This window comes from Trichomycterus rosablanca, chromosome 4, assembly GCF_030014385.1.
Source record: "Trichomycterus rosablanca isolate fTriRos1 chromosome 4, fTriRos1.hap1, whole genome shotgun sequence".
In the NCBI taxonomy this organism is placed as follows: Eukaryota; Metazoa; Chordata; class Actinopteri; order Siluriformes; family Trichomycteridae; genus Trichomycterus; species Trichomycterus rosablanca.
This window is the reverse complement of record NC_085991.1, coordinates 9,167,543-9,180,931: the sequence shown is the minus strand read 5'-3', so window position 1 is coordinate 9,180,931 and position 13,389 is coordinate 9,167,543. Positions and strand designations below refer to the sequence as shown.

Genomic DNA, 13,389 nt, shown 5'->3' with positions numbered 1-13,389 from the left:
TGCAGACAGAGACAGACAGACATAGATAGACAGACACAGCCATAGATAGACAGACAGAAAAATAGACAGACAGACAGAGACAAAGACAGACACAGACAGACAGACACAGCCATAGATAGACAGACAGAGAAATAGACATAGACATAGATAGATAGACAGACAAACAGACAGACAGCGATAAATACAGACAGACAGAAAGATAGACAGACAGACATACAGACAGAGATAGACAGACAGACTTAGACAGACAGACAGAAACGGAGACATAGATAGATAGACAGACATATAAACAGACAGACGACAGAGACAGATCAGTAGATAGACAGACAGCCAGATAAGTATATAGACAGACAGCCAGATAAGTAGATAGACAGACAGCCAGATAAGTAGATAGACAGACATAGATAGATAGACCGTCAGACAGGCAGATGGACAAACAGAAAGATAGACAGATAGATAAATAGACAGACAAACAGATAGATTTAGATAGATAGTCAGACAGACAGATTTAGATAGATAGTCAGACAGACAGTCAGACAGACAGACAGATAGATATGCAGACAGAGAGACGAACAGACATAGACAGACAGAAAGATGACAGAGACAGAGCAAGACAGACAGACAGATGGACGGAGGAACAGATAGATAGATAGATAGATAGATAGATAGATAGATAGATAGATAGATAGATAGATAGATAGAGATAGACTGACAAAAAGACAACCATGCATAGATATATAGACAGACATAGATAGACAGATAGACAGACACAGAGACAGACAGAGACAGATAGACAGACAGACACAGATAGATAGACAGATAGACAGACAGACAGACAGACATAAATAGACATATATAGATAGACACAGACAGACAGACATAGATAAATAGATAGACAGACATAAATAGACATAGATAGATAGACACAGACAGACAGACATAGATAGATAGACAGACATAAATAGACATAGATAGATAGACACAGACAGACAGACATAGACAGAGATAGATAGAAAGATAGATAGATAGATAGCTAGCTAGCTAGATAGACATAAATAGACATACATAGACAGACAGACAGACAGACAGAGATAGATAGATAGATAGATAGATAGATAGATAGATAGATAGATAGATAGACATAAATAGACATAGATAGACAGACAGACATAGACAGAAAGACAGACAGACAGAGATAGATAGATAAGATAGCTAGATAGACAGACAGACATAAATAGACATAGATAGCTAGACATAGACAGACAGACACACAGACAGATAGATAGATATAGATAGACAGACATAAATAGACATAGATAGATAGATAGACATAGACAGACACAGACAGACAGATAGATAGACAGGCAGACACTTTTTTGAAATTAAAGTCACAGTACCATTATACAGCAACAAAGGTACACAGTATAGAAATTTGACAGTACAAATTCGAGGGGGTGGGGGGCAGGGTGGGGTACAGCATCACTAGATCTTAATTAAGTTCCGCTGATTAACCCAACTCACCACTTTACTGATGGCGTCTTTAGCCTTGTCCAGCTCCTCTCTGGCCCGGTCTATCAGCTTTTCAGTGTCGCGCACGCGGTTGCGAGCTTTATCTGCCAGGTTTCCAGTGTCCTCCACGGTGTTCCTGATGTTCTGCAGCCGGTTCCACTGAGTGGTTAGAGTGTTGTTGATGCCCTTCAGGCGATCTAGCAGGCCTTTGTCTACATCTGCAGGACGACGAGAGGTGAAGATAAAAAGAGGAAGACATCAGGAAACTTCATGTACAGTGGAACCTCGATTTTATGGACCTCCATTTAACAGACAAAGTGTGTGTGAGTTAAAAGTATAGAATGATTTGTACCTTTACTGGCCTGAGCCTCCACCAGTAAATCCATTATGGCTTGTTCAGCCTCCTTCAGACGGTCTTCAAAGTCCTTGTCACTCACAGTATCCTGGCTGCCCAGGTTATCAATCAGGTTCTGCAGTTCATGGAGCTTCTGTCTCTGCTGGTTCACCTGCACATACAAAGAGAAACATGAATGAAAAACTTTGCAGCTGTTGGAACATTGAAACAAAGAAAAAATAATTGGATTTATTTGTGTCTGATTTTCGACAATGTAAACAACAACAAAGTTAATATTTGTAGGTTGGAAAAAATGATCATAATCTTTTAGTACAGTCTTGACTAACTGATTTTTTACTAAAGCCAAAATATACAAGCCAATAAAACACATACACACACATTATTATCATAATAATTTATAATAATAATAATGTATAATAATTAATTTGTTTAAATTACAATATAATCAGCTACAACAATAGTAATAATAATATAATAATAAAATAATAGTAATATACTATTAGACAATAATAACTCAAGTAATAATACTTATTATTAAAAATAGTAATAAAAATAGTAATAATTACAGTAATAAGAAAAAAATATTCAAAGTAAAAGTAGTAACAATAATAACAAATAAAAATAATAAATAATAATAATAAAAAAAGAATTGTAATAGTAATACAAAATTGTTATAACTGTAATAATAGTAACAATTGTAACAGAAATAAATGAATTATAACAATAATAAATAATAATAATTACAGTAATGATAAAAAAATAACAGTAATAGAGGAACAATAATAAATAAAATAGTAATAATAAAAATAATAAAAAATAGCAATAACAAAATAATAATAAAAAATAGGAGTAATAATAATAATGTAAAAGTCGTAACATGGTAACAAATAAAATAGTAATAATAATTAATAATAGTATAATTTAAAAAAATAATAATACTACACAATTTTAATAACTATAATAATATAAATAAATAAATTATAATAATAATTACAGTAATAATAAAAAATAATAATACAGTAATAGTAGTAACAATAATAAATAAAATAGTAATACAAACAAAATAAATAATAATTGTAATAACAGTGATCAAATAAATTACAATAATAAGAAAAAACAATAACAGTAAAAGTAGTAACAATAGTAACAAATAAAAGAGTAAAAGTAATATTAAAAAATAATAGTAATAATAATAATAAATTACAATAAGAAGAAATAATAACTGTAATAGTAGTAACAAATTGTAATAGAAATAATAATAATAACTTATATCTGAACTGTAAAATACTTTTATATCTATATTATTCTTCAATAAGATACTGCTGATCATTTCATCTGGATCACAGTGAGCTGTCAATTCCTTATACATTCTGAAGTAAATAAATAATTATAAAAGCAAAACAAATCCACACCATATTTTATTTTCATGTTTTACAACCGCTTTATCCTGGTCCAGGTCGCGATGGGTCAGGCTGCCCTGGAATCACTATAGAAAAAGCAGCAAGAAACCCCGCGGGGCCGCAGCCATCCACCTCCACCACACTCTATGTAGGTGGGCAAACTTTGAACCCTGAATCTCAGCATAAGTGGGCTAGAGTATTTTACCATCGCGCCACCCGAGCGACTCCCCCACAACATACTGTATGTGTTTATTTAAAAAAAGTGATCTTACCTTGTCCCTGACTAGGTTATAGCAGTTAGGGCACTGCTGGCAGCCAGGAGTAGAGCGATTGTAGAAGTAGTTCTCCTCACACATATCGCAGCGTGTGCCCACGAAGCCTGGGCGGCACTCACAACGACCGTCTTCTCTGCACTGAGCTGACCTGGAGCCCTCTAGGTCACAGTCACAGGCTAGAGAAAAAAACAAGATATATAGATCACCACATATTACACATTAGAGGAAATTAAATGCTTACATGTCAAATAGGTAGCACTTATTAATAAAACTCTATTTCCCCAATCCAGTCATAGCTATTTGGACACCTGCACAGCTGCAGTTCGCTTCTTTTCACCAGCCATCATGTGCAGAGAGCTACACAATGCCATCCATGCTTAACCCCCATGGGGCAGGCACCTCAACCGGCCAGCAGAGGTCGTAATTGCCCAGTGATGATAAACCCTGATCAGCTATTGTCCCTGCCCCCATGTGTATCTGCCAACTGATAGCAGAGTTAAGATTCAAACTTGGTAGCAGGAGATATCAGCACTTGTGAGCTACCATGTTTTACAGCTGTTTTTTCCCATAAAGGTCATAAGGGAAAATGGTGATAAGACATCAGCAACTCCGCACAGTGTCATGAGCAGTAATGGAGTATTTTGACTACAGATGCATTTAGGCCTGACGCATAATACCAAAACACAGCCACTAACTACTACATACTACTCACATACTGATGGGGCCTTAAATCAGTATGCAGTATACAGTATGTGACCAAAATGATACCTGGATGTACTGTATACAATATATACTAAGTGCAGTATGCAGTATATACTTTGTGCAGTATGCAATATACGTATAATAAGTGCAGTCTGCAGTATACAGTACAGGTATATATTAAGTGCAGTATGCAGTATATACCAAGTGCAGTGTATGTAATGAGAGAAGTATACAGTATATAATAAGTACAGTATATAATGAGAGAAGTATACAGTATATAATAAGTACAGTACAGTGTATCACAGAAGTGAGTACACCCCTCACATTTCTGCAGATATTTAAGTATATCTTTTCATGGGACAACACTGACAAAATGACACTTTGACACAATGAAAAGTAGTCTGTGTGCAGCTTATATAACAGTGTAAATTTATTCTTCCCTCAAAATAACTCAATATACAGCCATTAATGTCTAAACCACCGGCAACAAAAGTGAGTACACCCCTAAGAGACTACACCCCTAAATGTCCAAATTGAGCACTGCTTGTCATTTTCCCTCCAAAATGTCATGTGATTTGTTAGTGTTACTAGGTCTCAGGTGTGCATAGGGAGCAGGTGTGTTCAATTTAGTAGTTCAGCTCTCACACTCTCTCATACTGGTCACTGAAAGTTCCAACATGGCACCTCATGGCAAAGAACTCTCTGAGGATCTTAAAAGACGAATTGTTGCACTACATGAAGATGGCCAAGGCTTCAAGAAGATTGCCAACACCCTGAAACTGAGCTGCAGCACAGTGGCCAAGATCATCCAGCGTTTTAAAAGAGCAGGGTCCACTCAGAACAGACCTCGCGTTGGTCGTCCAAAGAAGCTGAGTGCACGTGCTCAGCGTCACATCCAACTGCTGTCTTTGAAAGATAGGCGCAGGAGTGCTGTCAGCATTGCTGCAGAGATTGAAAAGGTGGGGGGTCAGCCTGTCAGTGCTCAGACCATACGCCGCACACTACATCAAATTGGTCTGCATGGCTGTCACCCCAGAAGGAAGCCTCTTCTGAAGTCTCTACACAAGAAAGCCCGCAAACAGTTTGCTGAAGACATGTCAACAAAGGACATGGATTACTGGAACCATGTCCTATGGTCTGATGAGACCAAGATTAATTTGTTTGGTTCAGATGGTCTCAAGCATGTGTGGCGGCAATCAGGTGAGGAGTACAAAGATAAGTGTGTCATGCCTACAGTCAAGCATGGTGGTGGGAATGCCATGGTCTGGGGCTGCATGAGTGCAGCAGGTGTTGGGGAGTTACATTTCATTGAGGGACACATGAACTCCAATATGTACTGTGAAATACTGAAGCAGAGCATGATCCCCTCCCTCCGGAAACTGGGTCGCAGGGCAGTGTTCCAGCATGATAATGACCCCAAACACACCTCTAAGACGACCACTGCTTTATTGAAGAGGCTGAGGGTAAAGGTGATGGACTGGCCAAGCATGTCTCCAGACCTAAACCCAATAGAACATCTTTGGGGCATCCTCAAGCGGAAGGTGGAGGAGCGCAAAGTCTCGAATATCCGCCAGCTCCGTGATGCCATCATGGAGGAGTGGAAAAGCATTCCAGTGGCAACCTGTGAAGCTCTGGTAAACTCCATGCCCAGGAGAGTTAAGGCAGTTCTGGGAAATAATGGTGGCCACACAAAATATTGACACTTCAGGAACTTTCACTAAGGGGTGTACTCACTTTTGTTGCCGGTGGTTTAGACATTAATGGCTGTATATTGAGTTATTTTGAGGGAAGAATAAATTTACACTGTTATATAAGCTGCACACAGACTACTTTTCATTGTGTCAAAGTGTCATTTTGTCAGTGTTGTCCCATGAAAAGATATACTTAAATATCTGCAGAAATGTGAGGGGTGTACTCACTTTTGTGATACACTGTATATAATGAGAGCAGTATGCAGTATATACTGAGAGCAGTATACAGTATACAGTGTATCACAAAAGTGAGTACACCCCTCACATTTCTGCAAATATTTCATTATATCTTTTCATGGGACAACACTATAGACATGAAACTTGGATATAACTTAGAGTAGTCAGTGTACAGCTTGTATAGCAGTGTAGATTTACTGTCTTCTGAAAATAACTCAACACACAGCCATTAATGTCTAAATAGCTGGCAACATAAGTGAGTACACCCCACAGTAAACATGTCCAAATTGTGCCCAAAGTGTCAATATTTTGTGTGACCACCATTATTATCCAGCACTGCCTTAACCCTCCTGGGCATGGAATTCACCAGAGCTGCACAGGTTGCTACTGGAATCCTCTTCCACTCCTCCATGATGACATCACGGAGCTGGTGGATGTTAGACACCTTGAACTCCTCCACCTTCCACTTGAGGATGCGCCACAGGTGCTCAATTGGGTTTAGTCCATCACCTTTACCTTCAGCTTCCTCAGCAAGGCAGTTGTCATCTTGGAGGTTGTGTTTGGGGTCGTTATCCTGCTGGAAAACTGCCATGAGGCCCAGTTTTCGAAGGGAGGGGATCATGCTCTGTTTCAGAATGTCACAGTACATGTTGGAATTCATGTTTCCCTCAATGAACTGCAGCTCCCCAGTGCCAGCAACACTCATGCAGCCCAAGACCATGATGCTACCACCACCATGCTTGACTGTAGGCAAGATACAGTTGTCTTGGTACTTCTCACCAGGGCGCCGCCACACATGCTGGACACCATCTGAGCCAAATAAGTTTATCTTGGTCTCGTCAGACCACAGGGCATTACAGTGATCCATGTTCTTGGACTGCTTGTCTTCAGCAAACTGTTTGCGGGCTTTCTTGTGCGTCAGCTTCCTTCTGGGATGACGACCATGCAGACCGAGTTGATGCAGTGTGCGGCGTATGGTCTGAGCACTGACAGGCTGACCTCCCACATCTTCAACCTCTGCAGCAATGCTGGCAGCACTCATGTGTCTATTTTTTAAAGCCAACCTCTGGATATGACGCCGAACACGTGGACTCAACTTCTTTGGTCGACCCTGGCGAAGCCTGTTCCGAGTGGAACCTGTCCTGGAAAACCGCTGTATGACCTTGGCCACCATGCTGTAGCTCAGTTTCAGGGTGTTAGCAATCTTCTTATAGCCCAGGCCATCTGTGTGGAGAGCAACAATTCTATTTCTCACATCCTCAGAGAGTTCTTTGCCATGAGGTGCCATGTTGAATATCCAGTGGCCAGTATGAGAGAATTGTACCCAAAACACCAAATTTAACAGCCCTGCTCCCCATTTACACCTGGGACCTTGACACATGACACCAGGGAGGGACAACGACACATTTGGGCACAATTTGGACTGTGGGGGACACATTTGGGCACAATTTGGACATGTTCACTGTGGGGTGTACTCACTTATGTTGCCAGCTATTTAGACATTAATGGCTGTGTGTTGAGTTATTTTCAGAAGACAGTAAATCTACACTGCTATACAAGCTGTACACTGACTACTCTAAGTTATATCCAAGTTTCATGTCTATAGTGTTGTCCCATGAAAAGATATAATGAAATATTTGCAGAAATGTGAGGGGTGTACTCACTTTTGTGATACACTGTATGTGTGCAGTATACAGTATATACTGAGCTCAGTATGCAGTATACAGTATATACTGAGAGCAGTATACAGTATGTGTGCAGTATACAGTATATACTGAGCTCAGTATGCAGTATACAGTATATACTGAGTGCAGTATGCAGTATATACTGAGCTCAGTCTGCAGTATACAGTATATACTGAGTGCAGTATGCAGTATATACTGAGCTCATTCTGCAGTATACAGTATATACTGAGTGCAGTATACAGTATATACTTAGTGCAGTATACCCAACCTGTCCCTCCTCCAGCCACTGCCTGTGGGTACTTGCAATGAGCATAATCTTTCGAATAGTTTCGGAAACTATTCAACCCAGTCGTCTGGTCATAATGATTTGGCTTTTGATCACTTAGGTTTTTATGGATGATGAAGTCTCGTGAGTGTCTCTTACGTTTGCACCCGGAAGCGCTGAAGCCGAAGAAGTTGACCTCACAGCGCTCGCAGTGCTGCCCCGTCACACCAGGCTGGCACTCGCACTGCCCGCTCGCGATGTCACACTGGCCGTTAGTGGAGCCGATAGCATTGCAGTTGCACCTAAAAATTAGCCATAAAAAACACATTAGAACACGTCCTTATCAATTTCTCAGCTCTGTTACAGCTCTGACGTATATTAAGTAGGAACACAGTAAAATACCGTCTGCAGCCTTTGCCACTCTGGAGGTCGTAATATCCTGGCTCGCAGGCGCTGCAGTCTCGTTTCATGACGTGTGGGAGACACTTGCACTCGCCCGTCTTCTGCGCGCAGGTTTTCTGTCCGTCCGTGCCATGAGTAGAGCAGGCGCACACTAGAGAAGAAGAATAGAGACGTGGCTATTAATTCATTAGGATTTTAACGTCATGTTTTACACACTTTGGTTACATCCATGACAGAACAGGTAGTTTGGACTGTGGGAAAGAACCCGGACCGCTCCACCTGGGAATCGAACCCAGGACCTTCTTGCTGTGAGGCGACAGTGCTACCCACCGAACAACCGTGCCCCCCTTTATTAAAATGTATTCTTTGATTACGGCCACTTCAGCTCCACAAACTGGCAAACTGGTTTACCGCTAACGTATGTAAATAGATACTCTGACTCCCACCGGTCCTAAAACCCCCCATTTTGATAGTCCAAATTCTGTTTTGCCATTCTTTTTGGATCCTCTGACCTAGGATGAATGTGCAACAGAGTGGGGTATTTCAGTGCGCTGTTGCAGTGCATTCTGGGTCTTGTATAACAATCCAATTTTCTCCTGATTGCGTTACGCTTCACCTCTACCGATACAACCCTCCACTGCTGACTAAGGAGCTCCGCAACCGACACACGCCCCCTCCGACACGTGCTCAGTACCGACTGCCTCTTTTCACCTGCAAGAGGCGAGTTCATATGCGGATCAGCTTTGTGCATGGAGAGCCACACCCTGATCAGCATTATTCCCCAACTCTGAGATCGTAATTGCACCAGTTATGAGGAACCCTGGTCCGGCTCATCCCATCCCTGAACAACAGCCAATCGTTCATCCCAGCCGGATTGGCAGAGCTGAGATTCGATACGATGTATTCGAAATGACAAGTCAGGTTATTCATTTTATTTATTTATTTGGGTTTTGACACCATGTTTAACACATATGTGTCCTTTAATAGCAAAGTTAGGTATTATGTTTCCGTCTGTTTATTCTGTCGTCTGTATATTTTGGTCCACACGGGCCGGATATAATTGTACCTCGGGCCGGACGTGGCATGCAAACCTTGAGTTCGACATGTCTGCTGTACTGCTTTTGCTTGTCGTAAGTTAAACCACGGCAACTGGACACCCACAGGCAATGATGACACTTCCTATGTGAACAAAGGGCGACGAGCGATCAGCGATTTAGGCAACATAAGGCGAAAACTTGCTCCAAGTGTGAACACAGGGTTAAGATCAGATTTGTCTCGATAGGTGCGTTCCAGTAAGAGTCGAGAAAACTTCAATCTGTGTAGGGAGTAGTGAGTATCGTTAGTTACGTTTACCCATCAATCATTGCGTCTTGTGGGTTAGGACTGCTGGCAGCACAAATGGGATTGTGCCTGACTAAATGATTCATTCATCTTTGCTGAAAATGACCAATGATGTGAAAGTAACCAGCACATGTCCAGAAATGCTGACAGGAGAGTGCTGTCAGGACATTCTGAATGAAGGAATCGAACCAAGTAAAGTTCCCTCATCAATAACAAGTGCTAAGCACACTACTTAGGGACCCTGTGTAGTATGTACTAAGGATTAAGACACTTCCCATAATCTATAATCTGGACCGTTGATTAATATTCTCGCCCACAGCCGTCTTACATCATCAACTCAAAAGAACACTCACGTTTGCACTTGTCGGCGGGGTTGCTAGCCAAGGCGTTGCCGTAGTACCCTTCCTTGCAGCGGTCGCAGAAGAAGCCGCTGGTGTCGTAGATGCACTTGAGGCACTCTCCGTTCTCGCGGTCGCAGTTGCCCACGGCGTTGGGGTCGATGTTGCTGTTGCACTTGCACTCTCGGCAGGTCCTCACCGGCCCGCTGGTGCCCAGCGGGTCGCCGAAGAAGCCGTCGTCGCACAGCTCGCAGCGCTTGCCTGAGGGAAGTGAGAGGTCACGATATAAATCGACATGCGCGTTTTACAGAATACACTACATAGCCAGAAGTATGTGGACACCCCTTCTAATATGATTTCAGCCAGACTTCTTGCTAACAAGTCAGACAGAAATGTATTTTATGCTTTCACCTTTAAGGAAGGCCCTTTCCTGCTCCTGTTTGACTCCCGTGCTTTAGACAAGGTTAACGAGGTGGTGTGAAGGAACTTTGGCGGCTTGTATAAAGTCCTGACCTCAATGCTATTGTACGCCCTAAAAAGAAAGCCTGGCACATTGTGACATCCGCAAAGCGGTGGCCGACGCTACACTTGCGCCCGTGGTCTGGAAATGGGATTTTTAACAAGCTTATAGTTATGTGTCCACTTACTTTTGGCCATAGTGTGCGTGCGAAAAATGTTACTTGGATTTCTGAATGAATTGGAAAGACATAAACAGAGACAAACATCTCCATCCAGGATTTACCGAGCTCACATTCGTCTGCAATATTTATTTAAGGCAATTTTGAATGGTTGTCATGCTCACTCCACCATGCTTTACAGATGGGATAAGATGTTTTCTAAAGAGCGTTTGTATTTGTGTCCTATTACTAGAGATGCATGAGTACCGATACTGGTATCGGGTATTTGTCCGATACCGCACTCATTAACTCGTACTCGCAAACGAGGCTCCGATACTAAACATCCAATACCGTGTGCCTAGTGCACGTTGCTGCGTTATGCCTGGTTCACACTACACGATTTTTGCCCTGATTTCCGCTCGGCGACTGGTCGGCGCTAGATTTGCCGGCTCGGGAGCAACTCGGCGTTCGCTCGGCGATCAAAACTCGGCTCTCGATCGCTAAGTGTGAACTATCGAGCGCTCGTCTAGCATGTCAGATATCTGATCTGAGATGTGCGACTGGCAGTGAGTGACATGTCGAACAGCCAATGAGAACGCAGGGTACGGTGTGAGGGGAAACGCAGGAGAGGAGTGTAAACAGGTGGGACAGGGGGATAATATAGTTTCTATCAGAATACACCGGCACACTCACACGTTTTACAGTATTTCTGACCTGATCGTTTTCTACAAAACATAACAACAAAACACCAACATTGCAAAAATATTTATTAACCTCCAACTCACTACAGAACAATCCATGCTATTCGTGTTGCCAAATCCACTCGTGTTGCCAAATTAATTTTCCCTCCTTGATTTCATCACGTCAGCGCACAAACACTTTGATCACTCGCTACTTGTTGACGTGCATTTTTGGACGTGGTATCATTAAACTTCTCATCACTTCTCACGTGTTTTTGTTTAAAAAAAAAAAACGGTATTCTAAATAGGTATAGGTATCGGTATCGGCAAGTACAAAAATACATGTACTCGTACTCGGTTGGGAAAAAATGGTATCGATGCATCCCTACCTATTACTATTACATCCATTTGTAGACAATCATCTATTTTATATTCTTATTGTGCATTGATAAACACCAAGGGTCTGTCTGAAAGCCTAGTGAGCTGCCTTGCTGCCTACCGCCTACCTAGGCAGCTGCCTAATTAGAGAGGATTCTAATAAGACATCGACTTATATAATAAGGCAGATTATTTAGATGCACTACTTGGACGCGAATGCCTTTGTGGAGGCTTCATTTTACATCTTGTAAACCACAGTGCGACCAGATTGTAGAGCATATACAATTACTGAATGTAGCCCATCTGTTGTTGTATACACTGTCACCACCCTGTAGCCAATTTATCAATTGAAGGGGACTCCCAAAACACCCCCACTGACTAGATATTTGCGTGGTGGACCATTCTCAGCACAGCAATGGCACTACCATATCTGGTTAGAGTGTAGCAGGTGCAGCAGTGTTGTTAGGAGGAGACTGGTGGTCTTACCAAAAATAAGCAATCTAACAGCACCCTGTGATCAAAAAGTGTCCACTAATCTCAACAGTTTCGCCTATTTAGGTGGGCGTCCTGCTGAAACGATTAGCCGTGTCTGAGGGTGGGAAGGTTGGGCGGGGTTCCTCCTCAATTAGAGTCAAATTAAAGTCAAGTCCAATTCATTTGTATAGTGCTTTTTACATTAGACATAGTCTTAAAGCAACTTTACAGAACCCAGGACCAACAGACCAAAAATCCCTGTTGAGCAAGCCAAGGGCGACAGTGGAAAAGAGACTAAGCAGGGACCCCCATCCTCCTTGGCTGGCCTGGAGAGTCAATACAGTGCTGAGAACAGGCCAACACTCAATATCATCTGGTCAGTACACCTATGGAGGTCGCTTATGATTGATAGAGCAATAGATGGACAACAGTCAGTGATTGTATAGCCACAGTATTGACTCTTTTGAAAGGTTGTTGTACCTGTAGTTCCGAGTGGACAGTTGGTACACACCACCTCTTTGGTCTTGGGCACCATCGCGCAAGTGGCTCCCGCGGGGCACGGGCACGGCTGACAGGCGGACGCCGTGCCGTCCGTGGCATCGCCATAGAAACCGTCCTTACACCTCTCGCAGCTCATTCCGGCCGTATTGTGCTGGCAGTTACACATCCCTGCGGCAGAGAAAAAGAACGACCGCCGTGAGACCAAACCCCGAGCAGAACTACGCCACGTGAACGCAAGAACCTCCTGATAATAATGAGCGACCTGTCACGGAGTCGCAGGTGTCACTGTGGCCGTTGCAGACGCAGGGTTCGCAGGGGCTGAAGTGACCCATATCAGGCCGGGTTCTCCTGTATCCCGGGGCGCACTGGCCGCAGTGCTGGCCCACGTAGCCCTGAGGACAGGAACACTTCTCCACCCAGCGCGCCGGAGTCCCGGGTCCGCGCCGCGCCGTCACCAAGGACACGTTATCCAAGTAGCCGGCACCTAGAACCGACCCAAGAGTTTTGTTATCTCCTTATAATGATAGACAGCCATTATT

At 42.6% G+C, this 13,389-nt stretch overlaps 1 protein-coding gene across 1 annotated transcript in view; it reads right to left on the bottom strand.

Annotated features, from left to right (window-relative positions):
* Positions 1 to 13,389, bottom strand: part of lamc1 (laminin, gamma 1) — a 123,040-nt gene that overhangs the window by 10,990 nt on the left and 98,661 nt on the right. The window contains exons 12-19 of the mRNA XM_062993924.1: positions 13,113 to 13,334; positions 12,830 to 13,018; positions 10,216 to 10,461; positions 8,522 to 8,672; positions 8,279 to 8,421; positions 3,537 to 3,715; positions 1,862 to 2,015; positions 1,522 to 1,727 (exon numbers count right to left, since the gene is read on the bottom strand). Of these exons, the coding sequence (XP_062849994.1) occupies positions 1,522 to 1,727; positions 1,862 to 2,015; positions 3,537 to 3,715; positions 8,279 to 8,421; positions 8,522 to 8,672; positions 10,216 to 10,461; positions 12,830 to 13,018; positions 13,113 to 13,334 (1,490 nt within the window). The remainder of the gene's footprint in view (positions 1 to 1,521; positions 1,728 to 1,861; positions 2,016 to 3,536; positions 3,716 to 8,278; positions 8,422 to 8,521; positions 8,673 to 10,215; positions 10,462 to 12,829; positions 13,019 to 13,112; positions 13,335 to 13,389) is intronic.